Source organism: Peromyscus maniculatus, chromosome X (assembly GCF_049852395.1).
Source record: "Peromyscus maniculatus bairdii isolate BWxNUB_F1_BW_parent chromosome X, HU_Pman_BW_mat_3.1, whole genome shotgun sequence".
NCBI classification, from domain to species: domain Eukaryota; kingdom Metazoa; phylum Chordata; class Mammalia; order Rodentia; family Cricetidae; genus Peromyscus; species Peromyscus maniculatus.
Genome location: NC_134875.1, coordinates 138,702,236 through 138,725,603, shown reverse-complemented (window position 1 = coordinate 138,725,603; position 23,368 = coordinate 138,702,236). Strand labels below are relative to the sequence as shown.

At 45.4% G+C, this 23,368-nt stretch overlaps 1 protein-coding gene and 1 long non-coding RNA gene across 2 annotated transcripts in view; both read right to left on the bottom strand.

Moving 5' to 3' along the window:
- Positions 1-647: 647 nt before the first annotated feature.
- Positions 648-11,450, bottom strand: LOC143270728 (uncharacterized). The gene is made up of 3 exons (XR_013047964.1): positions 11,292-11,450; positions 10,955-11,183; positions 648-1,442 (listed from the first exon to the last, which is right to left on the bottom strand). It is a non-coding gene; the product is annotated as an uncharacterized LOC143270728 (long non-coding RNA).
- Positions 11,451-11,896: 446 nt separating this feature from the next.
- The window catches only part of LOC102919968 (protein VCF1-like), a 45,218-nt gene continuing 33,746 nt past the window's right edge, over positions 11,897-23,368 (bottom strand). The window contains exons 3-4 of the mRNA XM_076561704.1: positions 13,732-13,861; positions 11,897-12,096 (exon numbers count right to left, since the gene is read on the bottom strand). Of these exons, the coding sequence (XP_076417819.1) occupies positions 11,963-12,096; positions 13,732-13,861 (264 nt within the window). The 3' untranslated portion in view covers positions 11,897-11,962. The remainder of the gene's footprint in view (positions 12,097-13,731; positions 13,862-23,368) is intronic.

Below are 23,368 nucleotides of genomic sequence, written 5' to 3'. Positions count from 1 at the left end.
GTGCTTCTTGTTGTGGGTGACCTTTGAAAAGGAAAGGGAGAAGGGTCACAAGCCCCTTGTCCCTGGTGCCTGCTGCCTGGTCTGATCGAACTGCCAGGGCAAGCAGCTTGCCCAAAGCTACATTCCCAAAGAATAGAGTTTTGATATAAGCAATCAAGTGTGTAGAATGAAGGGCATGGCGGTGAGTGGAAAAGGCCAGCCCCAACATTTTTATATGATGTTCTTGAAATGATTGTGGAAATAGTGAGCAATGCAGTGTCTGTCCTAGTTGAACCATGCTGCTGGGCATCAGCATAAGAACTAGCATGAGTAAGATGTTTCTGAAGGAACAGAGAAGAAACTGGATTGCAGTGGTAATTACATGAATTTTCACATGCGATACGGTGACAGAGAGGTCTGTATACCCAGTGCACCAGTGTGAGTGCCCTGCTTTTGATATGTTATAGTTGTGTCATATATTAGGGGGGCCAATTAGATGAAGAATGCTCTATATGTTCTGATTCTTCTCTATCTATAATGGTTTTGAAACACAAATTTCACATAAACACAAACACACACACACACACCACACCTAGTGCACCTTCTTTGCTCCAGTCAATAAAATGGAATGGAAGCAGTTTTGAAAAGAGCAAGCCAGAAACTCTACATCGATGTTTTAACTTTATTGGCAACAAAGTAAAGGAGGAGAAGCCGAGACCCGAGGAGGGGAAAATGGTAGATCGCCCCCATGGGAACAACAGCATGGGGAGTACAGAACCATCGCTATCTGGTTACCCTAGCCAAGGAGCATCTGTTCCCAGAATGCCCCAGAGGGGATGTCAAAACTACTAAGAAAACGACTGTTACATTTCTGGAAGAAGTTTGAAACTCGCCATCTGAAGGTATTATTGTCATCAGGCTGGACATTTTTTACTCCTTTTGACCATGCTCCCAAAAAGATTTCACCCAAGGGTTTGGTGATGTTGACATTCATGATCCCGTGGGTTCTGATCTTCTTCACATGAGGATAACAATCCCAGAGTTATTCTGTCCATTCGTGGAGAAGCATTTGAAACATCTTTTTGCTTTTCTGCTGCCAATGCGTTTTGTTCTTTTCTCTCATTTGTATTTCTTGCGCAAGAGGGGGCTGGGTGGCATCAGGGTTGAGTGACAAGTTGCTGAGGTCTAGTATCAGGTTTTCACAGGAGGGTGAATGAGAGGCTGCTTCTGTCGAGGTCCCCATTCCCATGGAGACCCCAGACATGTTCCCCACATCCTTCTGACAGTAGCAACATTCACATGTGAACATCTCCTCATCTGCATCGTGAGGGGAGGAGGGTCTTCTTTTTCTCTCAGTTTGGTGAGGTAAGAGAAACCTAACACGTTTCTTTTTCTTGATTTCAGCTAGTTTTGTTTTCTTTTGGGGTGATTTTGAACTCTCCGAATGCTGATCTTCTTCCATCCTTTCCAAGAAAGAAAGCACATATTAGAAACACAAGGGTCTATAGAAAACAGCTCATGCTGTCCACATGCCTGGAGCACCTACCAACATGCGCAGATACACACACATCTCAGGAGGAGACCCTGATGGTTTCAGCAAAGGAAATCTTAGCTTCTATCTGGTTTGTGCAGCCCTTTTCGGTTTGTTTTGTTTATGGGTACCCACATGTCAACGAGCAAATGTTGTGTTCTTTGCATTTGAAATACTGGTTTTAGCCCAGTTTTCCTTGTTCTTGATTATGTGTGCCACCGGGAACCCCAGGACAGAATTCCTTCAAGGGGAGCCCACAGATCACTACTTCTTAGTGGAAGATGCTGATGTCTTTAGAAGCGATGCTTCACAAATAGACTCTTCTTTAACTTCTCCTTAAAGCTCTTATTCCCTCCACATAAATGTGATTTGAGGCAGTCCCCTCTCAGAGGACGTCTTTGAGGTTTGAGGCTCTACAAACACAGTAGGTTCTAACACTAGTACTTAGGCCTTAAGAACAGTGATACAGTTGCAGTCCCATTTGCTTGGGCAGGAGAACAGGACCAATCAAAGAGACCTCCCCTAATCCAACTTCAAAGGACCCTTCTGTCCATCAGCCACAGCCACATTAACCAGAGAGGGATAAATGTGCGGCGGGACTCCTGGGCACAGTATGTGCTCTATGTAACCTGCAGCTCAGGCCATACTTGGTTTATTCGCACCCCTTGCTGAGACAAATACAATACCAGAGAACAGCAAAAGGAACCCAAGGAGAAAGCCACTGGACACAGATTGAGGTTGGTCTGTGATAGGCCATGTCTTCCAATCTTTTAGTAGCACAGAATGCCGGGCTAACAGCAGCAACAAAGACACAGGCCACCTTTCACATGCCGTAACCCTGTCCTTGCAGCTAGTAGCTACAATGATTCTTGGGACAGAACCTGGGTCTGGAGGTCGGGTGTGGGGGTCTGAGTGTGGGCAGAGTGGGGTGATTTCAATGGATAAGACTTTTGATAATTGTAATTCCTAGCCTTGGGTGCATTTGTGGGGGGCAGGTTTGGGATCCAGGCATGAAAGGGTTGATGCATGGGAGAAAAGCTGACTGTTTTAGCAGGGGAAAATTTAGTTCCTTGCAAGATCTTTACCTCTCTGAACTCATTTGCCTCCCGCATTAAAGGGTACGACAACCTACTGGGTATAGTTCCTAAGAGTGATAGCACAGAGGTTATGCACTAAAGGAGTTTATTGGGAATGACAGCAGTTTCCCTTTGAAACCAAGGAAATAACTGAACTAGCATATGAAGATTTGAGGTCAAACATGCTTATGCTACCTCCCCCCGACACACATATGCATAGAGGGAAAAAATGAAAGCACAGGCCACATGCAGGACTTGGTTGAATGAGTTAGGAAGGCTTTGAACTAGGATATGTAAATCAGTCTGACCATTTTGAGATAGTTATGGAGGTGTCTCAAAACATTTCAAGTAGAACATCCACATAGTCTACCCAACTCACTCATGGCTATAATGCAAAGGTATCAACAGTGCCTTAAGACAGTGATAGCTGAGTATCCATACTACTAACAGAAGCCACATAATGGATTCAGCCTAGGTGCCAGTCAGTGGATGAATTGATACGGGAAATGTGGTACCCATACAAAGGCAGTTTCACTTGGCTGCAAAAAGGACGGAAATACAGTGGTTGAGGAAAGACAATGGATCTTGTGTGAAATAAACCAGATTTGGAAAGATAAATATTATGTTTCCTCTCATGTGAAAGCCATAAAAATCAAAAATAAGCTAAAAGCCAATAAAAAGGAACATAAAATTAAATGAAGGAACACTGGGGCAGTAGGAGGGGATTGGAGAAAGGGGAGGAGAAGGGATAACAGAGTAGTAACAGGGGTGAAGACAGCCAGATTCTACTACGGCGTATACAGAACTATCATAACTAAAGCCTCCCTTTGTATGGTTAATATACACTAATATAAACTGAAAAAGACAAAGCTGCTTTGGATGGGTGGCTGGGCACTGTGCCCTCCAAGTGTGCTTTCAAGTTACCAAATGTAGCAAGTGATGTTTGACTCCTGAATAAAACAGATCAGAACAACAAGCTTTATCTCCTTTTGAGTCCCTGTACCTAGCACATGCTGTTGTGTGGGTCCTTGGGAGACTTTTCCCACACATCCGGTGCCCCCTCCCCTGTCCAGCCAAGCATTAGGTGTCCACTCACAGAGTGACCAGCTTTTCAGATTCCACCCCAAGTCTTTCCTTACATCCAACAGTATTTACCATCTCTGCTTCTATAGGTAGCTGCCTTCCCACCAAGTTGATGTCTTCCCCTGCCTAGCACAGTGTTTGCATGCCTTGCCACAGACTCTGAAACTCTCCTGGCTCTCCTGTACTCATTCCTCCTGTTCTTACTATTCCTCCAGACACCTTTACACCCCGATCCTTCCCTGTCTTGATCTATCTGCTCAGGTAGGACCTTGTCGGTAAGGCTGGCCCTGAACACTTCATTTAAAAGTGCAAGCTGGGCCAGAGCTGGGCGTGGTGGTGCACAACTTAAATCTCAGCACTCTGGAGGCTGAGAACCAGGACAGTCAGGGCAATGTCGACAGCATACCCTATCTCAAAAACAAAAGAAAGCAAAACCACAGCTATGAAAGGATTTGCCCTGGCATGCTAACCCAAAGGGGGTAATACTGACACACGTACCTTGTCTGTAAGCAACAGCTTTCAAATTAGACTTAGGACTCACTCAAAAAAGAGAAATCATGCCTGCTCCCGGAACGCCAGCCAAGTATCCCCAGTCTGGTGCGGTCATGAATCTTGAAGGAGATTCCACAACCGCCATTTTACTAAAGCAGCATAACCTCCAACTACATTCTAAGTATTTTCCCTCATACCCACAGACAAGTGTGGTCCTCAGCCCTCACTAAGGAAACCTCACTTTGGGAGAGACAGAGGCCAATACAGAAAACCACAACTAATCAAAATGCACAGTTGTGAAGCCAGGTCCCCACAGGTTCATCTACAACAAAACTCCTGCAGTTACGGCTCAGGGATCATTGTGGAAGAGGGCCCAGAAAGATTGTAAGAGCCAGAAGACCAGGGAGATTGCTGTGAGACTAGGCTGTGCCTCCTGGGAATGTCAGAAGCTACACACACACAAAACTCCACCGGCATGACCACATAAACGTGAGCTGAACACAGACAACCCCAAAAGACATGCTGACATGGACGGGGTCGGGGCTGGGGGCGGCAGGTGGGGATCCTGAAGTCTTAAAGAACTACAGGCAACTAAGGAATGCTGAGGCCAGGGAGTCATGGCCTTCCCAGAGAAGGTCCTCAAAAATGGGTTGTCTAATACCATATGCTCAGCCTTGAAAATATATACCTAAACATAACATATTACAGACTGAGCAGGTTGTCTTTATGCATTTAGGAATATGTATACATATATGAATACAACAATGATTCGGGAAAAAGAGACAATGAATTTGAAAGAGAACAAAGGAGGAGTATATGAGAGGTTTAGAAGGGAAACAAGGAGACAGGAAATGATGCAATTTTAATCTAAAAGTAAATATTTTTAAGTGCATGCCCAACAATCACCACTGGCAACACTCACCCCAACCACCCTCCCATCCCCCATTCCTGCTCTGCTTTTCTAACAGCAAAAGTCTGCTTCCTACTGCACTACACAGCATGGCATGTTGATTCAGTAAGTTCAATGTTGATTTCTGTAAACCACAGTACCACGTAAACTCCACAAGGGCTGACATTTTCAACAGTGCCCTGGATCATGTCCAGCTCCAAGGCCACTTCCTGCCACATGACCAGGTCTTGGGCTACTTCCTGCCACGTAGAAGGCCCTCAGTAAATGTACCTGGAGAAAAAGAAGTGCCTGGCATGGAGAAAGCCTCCGTAAATTACAGCCTTTGTTATTATTGCCCTCCCTCCCTGTTGGGTGAAGCTGGAGAGCAAGCAGAGAATCAGGAAAGGAACAATACAGTCTCATGGACCCCAGAGGGAGAGTGGGCATTAATGGGTCACCACAGGCCACACAGTTTGTGCAGATGAGTGTCCTGGAAGTTATTCTCCATTGAACAAACATCTCTCACTCTCCAGAGAGGTACACTGTAAGTAGTCACCATCCATATCACACTCTTGGAAAGGACTTGGAGAGAAGCCTTGCCATAGAAAGTGGGAGCTGAGTTCCCTTGTCTCTTCATCCAGAGCACCTGGACAAGACTCAGGCTCACCTTCTAGGTGCTTCAAATTCCCAGTTGCCCAGTGTTCAGTTGTACACATCAGTACCAGAGCCAATACCCGTGAAACTGCAACTGCGTCTTTCCTGACTACTGAGAACAATGGAGAGCAATGACCAAGACTGCTATGTCCAGACACATATCCACACTATAATATTATAGCCTCTGCACATGAAGGAAATGATAGTTTAGCCGGAAACAGAGGCAAGCCTGAGGGAACAGAGCCAGTCACAAGGATGGCACTGACTGGAACCATGGTAGGACTAGCTCTGGAGCCCGTGAACTTACCATCCCACGTTTCAGATGGAAACATCTACATCCATGGTGGGAAATGTATGTGTCACAGTGAAGGATCAGAGGGGGAAAGTTAATAGACTTGAATGACTTGAAAAAGATCATCACAAATGGGGCTTAAGAGTAGAATCTGTTCCTGAGTGGGGAAGTGGTGGCACACACCTTTAATCTCAACATTCGGGGGGGGGGGGCAGAGCCACGCTGAACTCTGTGAGTTCAAGGCCAGCCTGGTCTACAGAGCAAGTTCCAGGACAGCCAAGGTACATAGAGAAACCCTGTCTCAAGAAAACAAAACAAAACAAAAAAAGGGGTAGAATCTGTCCCTTTTTAAACTTTTATCCTTCGTTTGAAAATAGATTGTTTTCTCACAAAATCAATCCTGATTACTGTTTCTTCCCCTCACTCTACTCCTCCCAGTTCCTCCCCACCTCCCCTCTCCTTTTCTGTCTTTCATTAGAAAAGAAGAGGCTGCTAAGAGACAATATGGAAATACAACAAATTAAATGCAACACGGTAAAACAAACACCATCACATCAATGAACAGCATCGAAAAAGGACTTGGAACACCTACCCGTATCCCACAAACAGTGGCTCCGGGGAGCTCAGTGTGTTCAGACGCCTGATGTAAAATGGAAACAAGCCGTTCCAGCTGAAGGCACAGAAAGAAGATGGAGCCACACCCAAAGTCACTCGCTGGTACCCCAAGGCCAGCAGTGGGAGTGTGGGAAGGCATGCAGGGAGGAGAACTGGGGAAGATATCTGAGATGTAAGCAGGTGGGGACCAACCGGGATCCACCATCCCTGCACCACCCACAGAGGGTATCAGCAGTACTCTTCCTTCTCGTTCTCACTGAAGCCACAGGCACTGGGCTTTGTTTGCTTGCTTTCTAGAGCAGGTGTCTCACTTCCACTGCTGGACTCGAACTGACCACCTAGTGAAGGACTAATGTGGATGATCTTGACCTCCTCATCCTCAACCTCCACCTGCTCAATCCTGGGATTACAGGTGTGTGCCCCTCAGGCAGGGCTTTATGCCATGCTTGTGTGCCCTGTATGAGAGGCAAGCATCCTAACCACAGGGCTTCATCTACAGCCCGCGATGGATATTTTCTAGGGAAATTTGTCTCGTAGAATGAAGTATAAAGAGCACGCACGTCCAATGCACAAAACTATGGTCCATAAAAGTTTCCGAGAACGCTGGTACTGGAGACATGAGCTTAAATAGGGCTTGTATTATTTATGAATGGAGGCAGTCATGAAGGCAGACGGTGTGGGAAATGATAGATAGCAAGGGCAATCCCCTCCAATGAGTGGCTCTCATAATGCACCTTTGTGTGAGGAAGAACACGGGTCAGGGAGGGAACTGTTCTGAGCCCTCCATATGCCTTCCCTTACTCAGGGCAATGTGACCTGATAAAGACTCACAAATGGTCTCTTACTTCTTTCCTGTCTCCTAGTTCTCTGCCTCTGTGATCAAGGCACATGCCCCAGGGACAGAGACAGAGCCATCTCTGGTTCTGCCTTCATCCTGACAGATATTCTGAGAGAATGGGCTGACAAAGCATTTGAGTTCACAGATGAAAACCTTGACCTCATGACATGCGGGGCCTTCTGGAATGACTCAGGAGATCTGAGAAGGCTGCCTGGCAGCGGAGAAAACACTGAAGGAAAGAGGAGCCTCAGCCTCATCTCCCCAAAACTCTATCCTGGGAGGACGCTGAGCCACCAGAGAAACGGCCCAGCCAACCGGACAGGGGGTGGAAAACGCAAGTGAAGGTGCTCACCGACATATCTCAACTCATGGGCCTGAAGACCATTTCCTCCTGAGGGCTGCCAGCTCAGGGTTCACATTGCTTGTGTATGTGTCCCAGCTAGACCACCTTTGAGCTTGTGTCTGTGTCACACTCGAGCATTTGTGAGCTTCTGTCTGTGTCACACACCACCATTAGTGAGCTTGTGTCTGTGTCCCAGCTAGACCACCTGTGAGCTTGTGTCTGTGTCACACTCAAGCATTTGTGAGCTTGTGTCTGTGTCACACACCACCATCTGTGAGCTTGTCTCTGTGTCACACTCCAGCATCTGTGAGCTTGTGTCTGTGTCACACACCATTTGTGAGCTTGTGTGTGTGTCACACACCACCATTTGTAAGACATGCGCTGTTGTTTTCTCTCAGCCCTCCAATGTGCTACTTAACCTAGCCCATGCCTAGACTGTTAAGTAACTCTCACAAGAGGTGTGTGTGTGTGTGTGTGTGTGTGTGTGTGTGTGTGTGTGTGTGTGTGTGAGTGTGTGCGTGGGTTGACAGGAGAGCATCTTAAAACTATGTCTGTTGAAATGCAGAGCCTTTATTTACCCTGGGAGACTGTAAGCAATCGCCCCACCCGCAACTCTTCATCTCTTTTCATTCTCACTCACAGGCATCTTTGCTCCCTGTCACACTCTTCTACACTCTTCAGTCCTTCTCAGTACCTAATTTAGGAGCCCTCCCACCACCTAAAGGATGCCATGCGTGTGACCTTGCCCCACATCTGGCATGGACTGAACCAGAATTCTCTGCTGAGTATCAATACCAGTCCTTTAAAAATCCTGTCCACATGCAACCACCAACTGGACACCCACAGCTCCTGCAAGTCTGCACACAACATGCTATGGTAGGAGTTCATAGAATGCCCGAATTGGCCATGCACCAGATAATGATGCCTCCTAATTTTCCCATTTGTGCACGGCAGCTGCTGGACTTGGTTTAAAATATTTCTCGTTTGGATGCAGAGACACACAGCCAAACAAGTATACATAGAAGGAGCCCAAATTGGAGATCTGCATCGGTTTCCTCGCCTGGGTGCTCAGAAAACTTCCTAAGAAGGGCGGGCTGGGAGGTGGGAAGATCTGTGGGAGCCAGGGGGCTGTCAAGAAAACTAGGAGAACAGGACCCACAGAATCTTTTGAGCAGGGCTCTTGGGAGCTCACAGAGACTGAAGAAACGTTCAGAGAGCCTGCATGGTTCTGTCCTAGGCCCTCTACGCGTATGTTGTGGTTGTCAGCTCGGGATTCTTATGGAAATCCTATCAGTGTAAGTGGGCATATCTCTGACTCGTGAGACCCTTTTGCTCCTACTGTTTTTCCTTGCCCAGCCCTGATGAGCGGGTTTGTGCCTTGTCTTATTGTAAATTGTTAGGCTGTGTTCTGTTGATATCTCCTGGAGCCTGCTGTTTTCTGAAGGGAAACAGGAAGAGAGGATCTGGGGCAGAGGGCAGGTGTGGGAGGGTCCAGGGAGCAGTGGACGGAAGGGGCACTGCTCTGCTGTGGTCAGGATTTATTGTATGAGAGAAGAGCAAGAAAAGACTAAAGAAAAAAAGAAAAATTGTGTGTGTGTGTGTGTGTGTGTGTGTATTGCTGGCCAACCCTTGTAACTTTCCCATCTTATTGTCTTCATCACTAGTGACTGGGCAATGAAGCCAAGGAAAGCTGGGAACACCTGATTGTTTGGACACTTCACTCAGGTCACTCAGATTTCTAGTCACATTGCAGTTCCAGTGGTCACTACCATGCAGGAGTCTGGTTATCTACGGTGTGGCACTCACTAGATATTCTGTACAAGCTTGGTTAAACAATAGCCAGTGCAGGAATGCAAACGCTTGCTTCATAAATCCTCTGCCAACACCTTAAGCATTCCAGGACAAGGTCTCTCTGATTGCTTACATCCAGGGTAATATGCCTTACCCAAGCCAGTTGGTTTTCCGACAATGCTCTGCCAATCAGCCACCAAAGCTGTGGCTTCAGGGTACTGAAATTTCTTATGCGATCGAATCCAAGCTTCAGAAGGCCATGTAGGGTTGGCCATTGTCCCTAGTGCTGCTCTCAGTACAGGAGGTCCTGAAGGAGCTGTCGGGTCCAGGCTCCTTTAGCTGCTGTGGGAATTTAGCTCCTTCGACACGTGGGCGACAAGACCCCTGCACCCTTGCTGCCCAGCAGCTGAGCACAGTCAGGTGCTGCTGGAGAGGCTGCCTCAGCTCCCTCCTGTGCTCCCCTTCGGCCTCCTCCAGCAGCCTGCTCCCGAGACAAAGCCCTCTCTCTCTATGCCCAGGTCCTGTCACCTGTTGCTTCCAAGGTCCAACAGGAGCACAAGAGAGGTGCTGGCACAACTTCCGGGAGGCTCCTGAGGGCATTCCCTTCTCCTGACTATGCACACAAGCTCTTGAGTCATTTACCTCACCGCTACTGTGGTGACCCTCGTTAGCATTCAATATTCACTTAGTACTACGCCACAGAAGACTTCATATCAGCCAAAACGCAAGACATGGGATACATCATACTTTAATTAGCCCTAACATCAGACATCTAAGACATTTCCAACCCTGACAGTTATGGAGTGCTCAACAAACATCATTTTATACACACCTTCCTCTATATCCTAAGTGGTTTCTTTGGTATACATTTGTGGCAGACCTGGTCATCTTCAGTGGGCATGTATTTTTGTTGTTGTTGTTTACATTTATTTTATTTTATTGAGTGAGAGTCTCACTATGTAACTGTGGCTGGCCTGAAACTCACTCTATAGAGCACAACATCCAAGAACTCACTCAGAAGTGCCTGCTTCTGCGTCCTGTTACCTGGGATGGGCTATCATGCCCTGTAAATTCTGGGAAAAAATGAGGTTTGGGGTTGTTGTAAGTCATGTGGCCCAAAGCCTGAAAATGGAGTCTCTTCTGTCAGTCATTCAAGTCTAATTGGCTCCTGATGGACATACAACCTGGGGAGGTCCAGTTTCTCCAACCAGAAAGGGACCAAAAATATTCTGAACAGGATTTTAGATCGTTAGATCATAGCCATGATCTAGAAACAGGTTACAATCCCTTACTTGGGAAGCCCATTGTGGTTGATAAAGAAAGATCATATATATGTGCCCAGTCTGGTGGCAACACCCAATCTCATCTCACCTGATCGTAGCAGATCACCTTTCTCTGTCTCTGGACCGAGTCCACGCTGCCTGGATGTCAAACTCTCCTTCAGTTCTTCCTGCTACTGGATGTTGTACACTGGAGAGTGGCCTTACGGGATACAGAGCTGAACTCCCAGAGCTGAAGGCCTACAAGACAGTGCGGAGAAGCTGGGCCCTCCTTGCCGAGGTCTCTTCGGAACTGGAGCCTGGCTGTGTCCAGAGCCTCTCTGGGGAAACAAGATTCTTTCTCAGGACGATTGGCTCTCTCCCTGAAGGGAGAGGGTAAGTTGGGGAAAGGAGACAGGACTAGGTCGAATTGGTGATCAGCTTCTTACCTTTCGGAGCCAGCTAGATTTCTTTTTTCTTTTCATGTGAAATCAAGTTCCACTCCCTGATTGTGGGCCCTGAGACCATCAGCCCCCCACACCACTCCCAACCCCTGTGGACAGTGTGGCAGCCCTGGAGGAGACCTGCCAGAGGCTCTGCGGCCTTGCTGGGACTCATTGTGACCAAAGAAGAGTTTCCAAGGTGCTGAGAGTGACCTAACAGTGGAGGGAGGGAAAACTGGTCCCAAACACTGTCCTCAGGGTGGTGGTGGAGGGGGAAGTGTCCGTGGTTAGGCCCGCCCATTGCAAAGGAGGGAAAACCACTGTGTGACAGGCTGGGATTGCCTTTCTGTTAGAGTCCAAGGAAAGGAGGGATTCAATGTGAACACTTATGTATTTATTGAAATGAGTTGAAATTGGGTATTTATCAGGGTTTGGAGGTCAGGGTCTCATGTAGCTGAGTCTGGCCTCAAATTCCCTTTCTAAGCAGGATGATCTTGAGTTTCTGATCCTCCAGCCTCCATATCCCAAGTGCCAGGATTGGAGGCCTGTGCCACCACACCTATTTTATGTGAGGCTTTGATCAAACCAAAGGCTTCCTGCATCATAGGCACCTCTGTCAAATGAAATGCAGTCCTAGCCCCATAAAGGGTTTGTAAGAACAGAAATAACGGGTTTCTTCACAGCAGTGCACACATGAACACCATTGTACCCAGCCTATGCTCACCTGCTCCACAGGCCTCACTGGTCCCCTCTGCCCTTCTGCTTAGCCCCTTCCTCGACAAAACAGCATCTCTGTAGAGCCGATCATCATCTACAAAGGCAACACTATCGTTCACTAAGTGAAGGCGGCAAAATTTCGGTGTTACCGTCACCTTTTTGTTCCCATCCCTCCCGTTGAGACTGTGAAATGGGGGAGGCACAGAGGGCTTTGACATGCTGTACCCAGTGAAAGATTTAACGGGTCCTGGAGCCCCCATGTGAACCTAGGCATGTTGGGTCCTAACTGCTGTGCTGTGTCGCCATCTACTGATGACTCCCAGCTCCACAGCTGCACCTCCATCTTGGAGATGGTCCTCAGTTTCTAGTGTCCTCCCAGTCCACACTTACCTGATAGTTCCAGGGATCCTGGACTCTCTGTGCACCGACTTGAACTCACTATGGCCAAACATTTGTGAACCTCTGTCTCCTCTAGTCTCGGTAATCTTTGAAAGCCTCCACCATCTACCGGACTGGCCCACTCCCTCACAGTCCTCCACTGCCCCCCCTGTCCCTAAGACATCCAGACTGTCTAGACGACCTGCCAATTCCTCTCTCATCCACTCATCGTCCTCTTCCCCTGCTTCACTCATAACCATGCAGGGAGTGAACCACGCAGCGACACAGAGGGTGCCTACTACACAGAGATCTCTTCTCAGGTCGTCACGTCATTGTTACTTGGACACAGTGTGTAAGCATGCATGGTGAGTATGTAAGCATGTGTGGTGCCTGTGCACGTGTGAATGGCTGTGTGTGTGTGTGTGTGTGTGTGTGTGTGTGTGTGTGTGTGTGTGTATGAATGAATGCATTCTCCAAGAGCCTAGCAGATGCATGTGCACAGTAACCTGGAGTCCCCAGACTGCAGCAGTGTGTAGGAGGTTGAATATGCTTTATCGCAGTTGGAAATCAGGTGCTGAGAAGCAGCGGCATTACGTGCAGACAGGAAAACCAAATCTAATTTCGCACCTTATACAAAGGTGGTCAAGACTGGGTGAAGGACAAAGGGGAAGAAGGATGTGAAATCTTGACGGAGCAGACTGCTGGGGAGTCTCCCTTCCCTCCACTGGACGTAAGATAGGACTCTGTCTCAGTGTCAGCAGAGCCTGCTGGTTTCTGGGAATGCATCCCTTGCTCTCAGTGTGAAATGTGCAGTGAAGAATCGGCTCCACGTCAGCCGCATCACGCTTTCCACTTCCCATTGCTCTGCATGAACAAGGTGGCAAGGGAATGGGTGGAGAGGGAAGAACAGCACCACCAGATGTGATTTAAATGACCGGAGAAAAACTCTGTGCACGGACACCACATCATCTTCGGCCGTCATGGTTTGAATCGGCCCCCAGTCCAGATGGTATCTTCAGGCAAATGGAGCTGCACATCTGAGAATTCTCATTCTGCCGGAGTGGCTGGGGGCCTGTTCGACATGCGTTTCCAGGAAGGAGAGAACCATCTGCCTGACAGCTTCTGGAGTGCCATTCAGAGACATGAGGAGGCCTCAGCCATTACACTTGTGTCCTCTGAATGCACGACCCACTCATGACAGCGAAAATCTCATTTCCAGTGATGGACATGGAAAGCCTTCTGTGGCAGCTTCACTCACGGTCTGTCATTTTAAACCACTTAGCACACGACGCCTAAAAGTGCGGAGCTATAGAGAATCAAAAGTAGGGACAGGCACAGATGCTGTACTTACAGTGATGCCCTTTTCCCTGGTCACAGGTAATCCAGAACTCCATGCCTGTGTCACATCCTTCTCCTCCTTGGAGGCCGCTGTCTGCCCCAGGGCTGGGGGTATAACAGGCCCTGAGAAGCCGCTTTGGATTCTGAATGAAGAAAGAAAGCATCAGATCCTCACTTGGGCCCACAAGGTAACTAACTACGGTGAAGGACAAAAGTCTGGCATCCCTTTCCTGTGGGTCTCCTTTCCTTTGTCAGACCCCTGCCTCACCCTGCATATCTGCAACAGTCACTCAAGGACTGTCTAAAGAGCCATTTGTACCTAACCCTGTCCTCACTCCCATCCAGACTGAAGGCCCAAGTGGAGTCATCCTCCTAAACCTGTAGTCACCCTGGATTCTAGGAAGAGCAGAGCCCCTCAGCAGAGGGACGATTACACTCCCTTGAGACCAGTTATCCATGATGGCGAGGCTAAACATCCTGCAGGACCCTGATCCACCCTGGAGGGGTGGCTGTATAAGGATTTCTGCAGGTACTCTTACAGAACCAGACCTGGGCAAGAAAAGCTCAGCTTGACCTTTGCTCTGGATGTCTTTGTTATGGACATTCCTTGACTGTTTTCCCAAGTTCTTTCTCTCCTTAAGCTGAAAGCATATGTCAGGATCAGCAGAATGACCTTGTGGTCACCAATCCATGTGCCCATGTCAGGCCGGATCACCTCTCATCTCTTAAGTGGTCCCGGGCTGGGGAGGTAGCCTAAATTTTGAAGTAGTTGAGGCTGGAGGGATTTCTCTGAACTCTGATTACAGCAGGGATGTTATATCTCCATGCCTCTCATTGCAGAGAGAGGGTAAGGAGGGAAATTAGGTCTCGGGCTCTCAATGCGTCCTGAGAGGTGGATCACTACATACAGGAAGCACAGGCCAATACGAAAATTGTTCTCTCAAACTCTCGATTAGACACTGCCTGCCCCGCCCCAACCCAAAGCTCTCTGGACTAAGAAGGCTGGCAGTGTGTTTGGAGTGCTTGGAAGAATGTTGTTTCCCAGGCAGGCAAGAGGACATTTACATTCCTTTTGACTCAAAAACTGTGACATAGGAGAAAACCAGCTAGGCTGCCTGAGGGCCTTCTCCTGTCTCTGTTCCCCCAGATCCAACCTCCCAGTCTGGTCCCTGGTGCTGCCTCAGGACACCAGCTGGAGCCTCCCCCTCTCCTCCTGGAACTCCTACGGATCCCACAGACCATCCCTGCCTAGTCTTCCTCCCCCCACACATGGCTGTATCCAGGCTCCCACCCCCAGCAAGCAGCCTCTGCTCAACCATGGGCCATAGCTGTCAGAAAACAAGGTAGCAGGAAAGCTGCCTGCAGATTTCTCCTCTCTCTGTGTTCATCCAGATGCAATCCCCAGTCTCTTCCCCAGCTCTGCAGCAGAGTACCCATGACTGCCTTCCCTGCCCCCTGCCTCCATCTACTGGCTTTCCCACAGAGCTTCCTCCCCCTTCCAACATCAGCCCCCACACTTGTTGCTTTGGTCCAGAAACCAACTCCAGCAGGCACCCCTGCTAACCCAAGGGCAACTCCTTCCAGGCCAACAACTAGGCTGAAGGCAGACCCATACCTCTCCTACTGCTCCTGAGATCAAATCCCCCAGTCTCATCCCCAGCTCTGTGGGGGGAAACCAGCTGTGGTCTCCCTTTCCTCTCTGACCCATCCCCAACAGATCATAAGGACCTTCTCCTCCAACCTTCCTTCCCCCAACTCATCCAGTATCCCAGCCTCCAACACCAAAGGCATTCCCTGTAAACACATCGATTGAGCAGGCCAGGAGAACAGGCAACACATGGCCATAACACACTCTGAAAATCAGAGAGGAAACAGACACCAAGGAACAAAACACCCACCCAATGAAGACAACACCAGATATCAGCATCTGGAATTGCAAACTTCCCAAACGCAGATGCCTAGATGCCAGTGTATAAACACAACCAATAGCACCCAGACAACATCTCACCACTAGAGCACTGCTGTCCTTCCATACAGGCCCTGAATATTCCAACACAGCTGAATCACAAGAAAAAGGCCTTAAAACAGCCTGTATGAAGATGACCGAGGTCCTTAAAGAGAAAATAAAGAAATACCTTAAAGAAATCCAGGAAAACACAAATAGTGGAAGGAAATGAATAAAATTGTGCAAGACCTGAAACTGGGAAAAGAATCAGGAAAGAAAACCCAAACCAAGGTAATTCTACAAATGAAAAGTTCAGGAAATCCAATAGGAACTACAGAGACAAACTAGCTTTACCGTCAGAAGACAAGAGATCAAAGACTGAATCTCAGGCATGTAAGATATTATAGAAGAAATGGATACATTGGTCAAAGAAAACATTGTCTGTAAACAAACTTCTGACACAAGACATGCAGAAAGTCTGGTACACTAGGCAAAGACTAAACCTAAGAATATTAGGTATAGAGCAGTGGCTCTCAAACTTCCTAAAACTGTGGCACTTTAATACAGTCTCTCATGTTGTGGTGAATCCCAACCATGAAATTATGTCATTGCTATTTCATTTGTGTATGAAATTATGTCATTGCTATTTTATTTGTGTGATTTGGCTACTATTAGGTATCATAGTGTAAATATCTGATGTGCAGGACATCTGATATGTGACCCCTGTGAAAGGATCTTTTGACTCCCCCCCAAAGGTGTCACAACGCACAGGTTGAGAATTCGTGGTAGAGAGGAAGGAGAATAAACCCAGCTCAGAGGCCCAGAAATTGTTTTTTTTTTTATTTTACAACACCATTCAGTTCAACATAATAGCCACAGATTCCCCTGTTCTCCCCCTCTCGCCCCTCTCCCCCTCCCCCCAGCCCACCCCCCATTCCCACCTCCTCCAGATCAAGGTCTCCCCCGAGGACCGGGATGGACCTGGTAGACTCAGTCCAGGCAGGTCCATTCCCCCCCTCCCAGACCGAGCCAAGTGTCCCTGCATAAGTCCCAGGATTCAAACAGCCAACTCATGCAACGAGCCCAGGACCCAGCACCAACGCACAGCTGCCTCCCAAACAGATCAAGCCAAATGACTGTCTCACCCGTTCAGGGGGCCTGATCCAGTTGGGGGCCCCTCAGCCTTTGGTTCATAGATCCTGTGCTTCCATTCATTTGGTTATTTGTCCCGGTGCTTTATCCAACCTTGGCTTCAACAATTCTCGCTCATGTAAACCCTCTTCTTTCTCACTAATTAGACTCCCAGTGCTCCACCAGGGGCCCAGCCGTGGATGTCTGCATCCAGATTCCTCAGTCCTTGGATGGGGTTTATGGCACAACTATCAGGGTGTCTGGCCATCCCATCACCAGAGTAGGTCAGTTCCTGCCGTCTCTCGACCATTGCCAGCAGTCTTTTGCGGGGGTATCTTTGTGATTCTCTGTGGGCCTCACTAGTTCTCTGCTTCCTCCCCTTCTCATGTGGTCTTCATTTACCATGGTCTCCTATTCCTTGTTCTCCCTCTCTTTTCTTGATCCAGCTAGGATCTCCCACTCTCTTTCCCTCGACCATCGCCCTTCATTGTTCCCACTCATGACCAGGCTGTTCATGTAGATCTCGTCTATTTCTCCGTCTTTTTTTGGGGTCCCGTTTTCCAGGTAGCCTCACTGGTGATGTGAGTAGAAGTCCAGTCATCCTTGTTCCACATCTAGCATCTTCCTATGAGTGAGTACATACCATATTTGTCTTTCTGAGTCTGGGTTACCTCACTCAGGATGATTTTTTCTAGATCCATCCATTTGTCTGCAAACCGTATGATGTCATTGTTTTTCTCTGCTGAGTAGTATTCCATTGTGTATATGTGCCACAATTTATTTATCCATTCTTCAGTTGAAGGGCATCTGGGTTATTTCCAGGTTTTGGCTATTACAAACAATGCTGATATGAACATAGCTGAGCAAGTGCTCTTGTGGTATGATTGAGCATTTCTTGGGTATATGCCCAGGAGCGGTATAGCTGGATCTTGGGGGAGATTGATTCCCAATTTTCTAAGAAAGCACCATATTGATTTCCAAAGTGGTTGTACAAGCTTGCATTCCCACCAGCAGTGGAGGAGAGTTCCCCTAGTTCCACATCCTCTCCAGCATAAAGTGTCTTCAGTGTTTTTGATCTTAGCCACTCTGACAGGCGTAAGGTGGTATCTCAGAGTTGTTTTGATTTGCATTTCCCTGATGATTAGGGATGTTGAGCAATTCCTTAAATGTCTTTCAGCCATTTAGGTTTCCTCTGTTGAGAATTCTCTGCTTAATTCTAAAGCCCATTTCTCAATTGGACTGTTGGTCGTTTTGATGTCTAATTTCTTGAGTTCCTTATATATTCTGGATATCAGTCCTCTGTCGCATGTGGGGTTGGTGAAGACCTTTTCCCATTCTGTAGGCTGTCGCTTTCCTAACGTGGAAATAGGGAGATGCCTATTATGGCACAAGAAGCATACAGAATATCAAATAGGTTATAGTGAGAAAGAAAGTGAACCCACCACATAATAATCAATACAATAATTGTACAAAATAAAGGAAGAATAATAAAAGCCTCAAGGGAAAATGACCAAGTAACATATAAAGGCAGACTTGTTAGAATTACACCCGACTTCTCAATAGAGACTCTAAAAGCCAGAAGGGCCTAGGCAGATGTGCTACAGACTCTTAAGAGACCACAGATGCCCGGTCAGACTACTATACCCAGCAAAACTTTCAATCACCATGCATAAAGACAGGAAGTATTCCATGATAAAGTTAAATTTAAACAACATCTATCTACAAATATAGCACTATAGGAGGTGCTGTGGGATGTTAATGTATGTCCTGTGGGAGCCCTTCTTGGGTTCCTTGTGACGTTACCCAGCAGGTTTGCATAGAGGATGATTAGGACCATGGGCCTGAGTGCAGGTGTCTGAGATGATCTGCACTTGGCTGTACTGGGGGATGGTCTGTATGTCAAGTTGCTCTGATTGGTCAATAAATAAAACCTGATTGGTCGTGGCTAGGCAGGAAGTATAGGCGGGACTAACAGAGGAGAAATAAAAGAACAGGAAGGCAGAGAGAGACACTGCAGCCGCTGCCATGACCAGCAGCATGTGAAGACGCCAGTAAGCCACCAGCCACGTGGCAAGGTATAGATTTATGGAAATGGTTAATTTAAGATAAAAGAATAGTTAGCAAAAAGCCTGCCACGGCCATACAGTTTGTAAGCAATATAAGTCTCTGTGTTTACTTGGTTGGGTCTGAGCGGCTGTGGGACTGGCGGGTGACAAAGATTTGTCCTGACTGTGGGCAAAGCAGGAAAACTCTAGCTACAAGGAGGTGCTAGAAGGAAACCTCCTACACGCAAGGAGGCTGACCACATCCATGAAAATACAGGAAATATAATCTCACGCCAGTAAAGTCAAAGGAAGGGACTCACACATAAACTCACGTGGTGCACCACCATCAACAACAAAATAACAGGAGTGAACAATCATTGGTCTTTGGTATCTCTCAATATCAATGGTCTCAATTCCCCAATAAAAAGACACAGGCTAACACAATGGATGTGAAAACAGCATCCATACTTCTGTTGTATCCAAGAAAAATACCCCAACATCAAGGAAAGAGCTTGGGTAATAGGTAATTTACCTCAGTGTAAATGGTTTGAAAAAGATATTCCATGCAAATGGACCCACGAAGCAAGCTGTTGTAGTCATTTTAATATCTAACAAAATAGACTTCAAATCAAAACCAATCAGAAGAGATAGTGAAAGACACTATATACTCAAAGTAAAATCTACCTAGAGGATATTAGAATTCTTATCATCTCTACAAACCAAACCCAAGGGCACCCAATTTTGTAAAAGAAGCACTACTACAGCTTAAATCGCATATTGACCCTCACACACTGAGATTGGGAGACTTCAATACTGCACTCTCACCAAAGGACAAACCATCTAGTCAAAATCTATACAGAGGAATGCTGGAGCTAACAGACTTTATAAGCCAAAACTGGCCTAACAGATACCTTACAGACCATTTCACCAAAACACACACAAAAAAATCTATCTTCATCTCTGCACTTGATGGAACTTTCTCTAAAACTGACCACGTCCTCGATCACAAGGCAAATCTCAACAGATACAAGAAAATGGAAATAACTCTCTGCACCCTATCTGACCACCAGAGATTACAACTGCATATCAACAGCAACAGAAAGTTTACAAACTCAGAGAAACTGAACAACAACCCTAATGAATAAAAAATGCCCCATGAATGAAATTCAGAAAGAAATTAAACACATTCTAAATTCAATGAAAGTAAATACATAGCATTTCCAAACTTATGGGACACAATGAAAGTGGATCTGAGAGGAAAGTTCACAGCACTAAGTGTGTACATAAAAAAAAATTGAAGAGCTCACATGCTAGCCATTTATAATAGCACAGAAGAAAGCTCTAGAATAAAATTAGTAAGCACACTCAAGAGGAGCAGATGGCAAGAAATAATCAAAAGGAGGGATGAAACCAATAAAACACAAACAAACCTTTATACTAACTAATAAAAAGGCAGAGAGAAGATCCATATTAACAAAATAAGAAACAAAAGGTAGACAGAACAACAGACACACAGGAAATTCAGAGAATCATAAGGACATAGATTAAAATCCTGTACTCCACCAAATTGTAAAATATAAAAGAAATGGACAATTTCTCAATAGATACCACTTACCAAAGGTGAATCAAAATCAGATAAAAAAAATGTTAGTAGACCTCCAAATCCTACAGAAATAGAAGAGGTCATTAAAAGTCTCTCCAAATCAAAAAAAAAAAAGAAAAGAAAGAAAAGAAAAGAAAAAGAAAACTAACCTCGGGGTTGAATGGTTTTAGCACAGAAGTCGATATCAACCTTTCAAAAAAGACTTAAAGCCAACACTCTTCAAATTATTCCATAAACTACAAAAGAAGGAACATTTACCAATTTATTATATGATGCCGCAGTTACCCTGATATCCAAACCACATAAAGACTAAAAAATGAAACAGAACGGTGGCCCCAGCAAACAGAAGGCAGCATCTTCCACTGCATCAGTGACCCCAGGAGACACAGGCCCCACCTGCACGGGTTGGAGGAAGAGATGGGTAGATGACAGTGTAAGATACATTCAACAACATAAAGGTCAATATGGCACCACCAGAACCCAGTGATCCTACAACAGCAAGACCTGAACATCCCAATGCAGATGAAGCAGAAGAAAATGACCTTAAAAATAACTTTATGAAGATGTAAAGAGGAAATGAAAAATTCCCTTAAAGAAATTGAGGAAAACACAAACAAAAAAATGGAAGAAATCAATGAATTCCTTAAAGAAAGCCAAGAAAAAACAAACAGGTGAAGGAAACAGTTCAAGACTGGAAAATTGAAAGAGAAGCAATAAAGAAAACACAAACTGAGGGAATCCTGGAAATGGAAATATGGTTAAGAGAACAAACTACATATGCAAGCATAACCAACAGACTAAAAGAGATGGAAGAGAGAATCTCAGGCTTTGAAGATACAATAGAGGAAATAGACTCATTGGCCAAAGAAAATGTTAAATCCAACAAATTCCTCACATAAAACATCCAGGAAATCTGGGAAACCATAAAAAGACCAAACCTAAGAATAATAGGGATGGAAGAAGGAGAAAAATTACAGCTCAAGAGCACAGAAAATATATTCAAGAAAATCATAGAAATCTTTCCCAACCTAAAGAAAAACCTACTTATAAAGGTACAAAAAGAAGTAAATACACCCAGGGGGAATAGACGCCAGGAAAAAAAATCAAATCGAAGGCTGAAATCCATAAAATAGAAGCAAAGAGAACAAAACAAGACATAAATGAAACAAAAAAATTGGTTCTTTGAGAAAATCAACAAGATAGACAAACCCTTATCCAAACTAACCAAACGGCAGAGAGAGAATATCCCAATTAACAAAATCAGAAATTAAAAGGGGAACATAATATCAGGAAATCCAGAGAAACACTAGGCCTATACTCCATAAAATTGGAAAATCTAAAAGAAATAGACAATTATCTTGATAGGTACCATGTACCAAAATTAAATCAAGACCAGATAAACAATTAGAACAGACCTATAACCCCTAAGGAAATAGAAACAGCAAAAAACAAACCCAGGACCAGATGGTTTCAGCGCAGAATTCTACCAGATCTTCAAAGAAGAGTTAATACTAATACTCTTCAAATTGTTCCACACAATAGAAACAGAAGGAACATTACTAAACTCTTTTTATGAGGATACAGTTACCCTGATACCCAAAACACACATAGATGCAACAAAGAAAGAGAATTACAGACCAATCTCCCTCATGAATATTAATGCAAAAATATTTAATAAAATACTGGCAAACCAAATCCAAGAACACATAAAGAAATCATCCACCATGATCAAGTAAGCTTCATCCCAAAGATGCAGGGATGGTTCAACTTATGAAAATCTGTCAGTGTAATCCACCATATAAACAAACTGAAAGAAAAAAAATCACATGATCATCTCATTAGATGCTGAAAAATCCTTTGACAAAATCCAATGCACTTTCATGATAAAGGTCTTGGAGAGATCAGGGATTCAAGGAATGTACCTAAACATAATAAAAGCAATATATAGAAAGCAGACAGCCAACATAAACTAAATGAAGAGAAACTCAAAGCAATTCCACTAAAATCAGGAACAAGACAAGGCTGTCCATTCTCTCCTTCTCTATTCAATACAGTTATCGAAGTGCTAGCTAGAGCAATAAGACAACAAAAGGAGATCAAGGGGATACAAATTGGTTAGGAAGAAATCAAACTTTTGCTGTTTGCAGATGATGTGATAGTGTACATAAGTGACCCCAAAAGTTCTACCAGGGAACTCCTACAGCTGATAAACACTATCATTAATGTGACTGGGTACAAGATTAAATAAAAAAAAAAATCAGGAGCCCTCCGATATACAAATGATAAACTGGCCAAGAAGGAAATTAGAGAAACATCACCCTTTACAATAGCCACAAATATTAAATATCTTGGGGAAACTTTAACCAAACACGTGAAAGACCTGTAAGACAAGAACTTAAGTCTTTGAAGAAAGATATTGGAGAAGATATCAGAAAATATTAAGATCTCCAGTGCTCATTGATCGGTAGGATTAACATAATAAAAATGGCAACCTTACCAAAAGCTATCTACAGATTCAATGCAATCCCCACCAAAATTCCAAAACAATTCTTCACAGATCTCAAAAGAAGAATGCTCAACTTCCTATAGAAAAACAAATAACCCAGGATCGCCAAAACAATCTTGAATAATAAAGGAACTTCTGGAGATATAACCATCCCTGAATTCAAGCTTTGCTATACAATAGTAATAAAAACAGTATGGTATTGGCAAACACACACACACACACACACACACACACACACACACAAAAAAAAAAAAAAAAAAAAAAAAAAAAAAAAAAAAAAAACAGGTGGATCAATGGAATCAAATCAAAGACACTGACCTAACTCCACACACCTATGAACACCTGATTTTTGACAAAGAAGCCAAAATTATGCAATGCAGAAAAGAAAGCATCTCCAACAAATTGTGCTGCCATAACTGG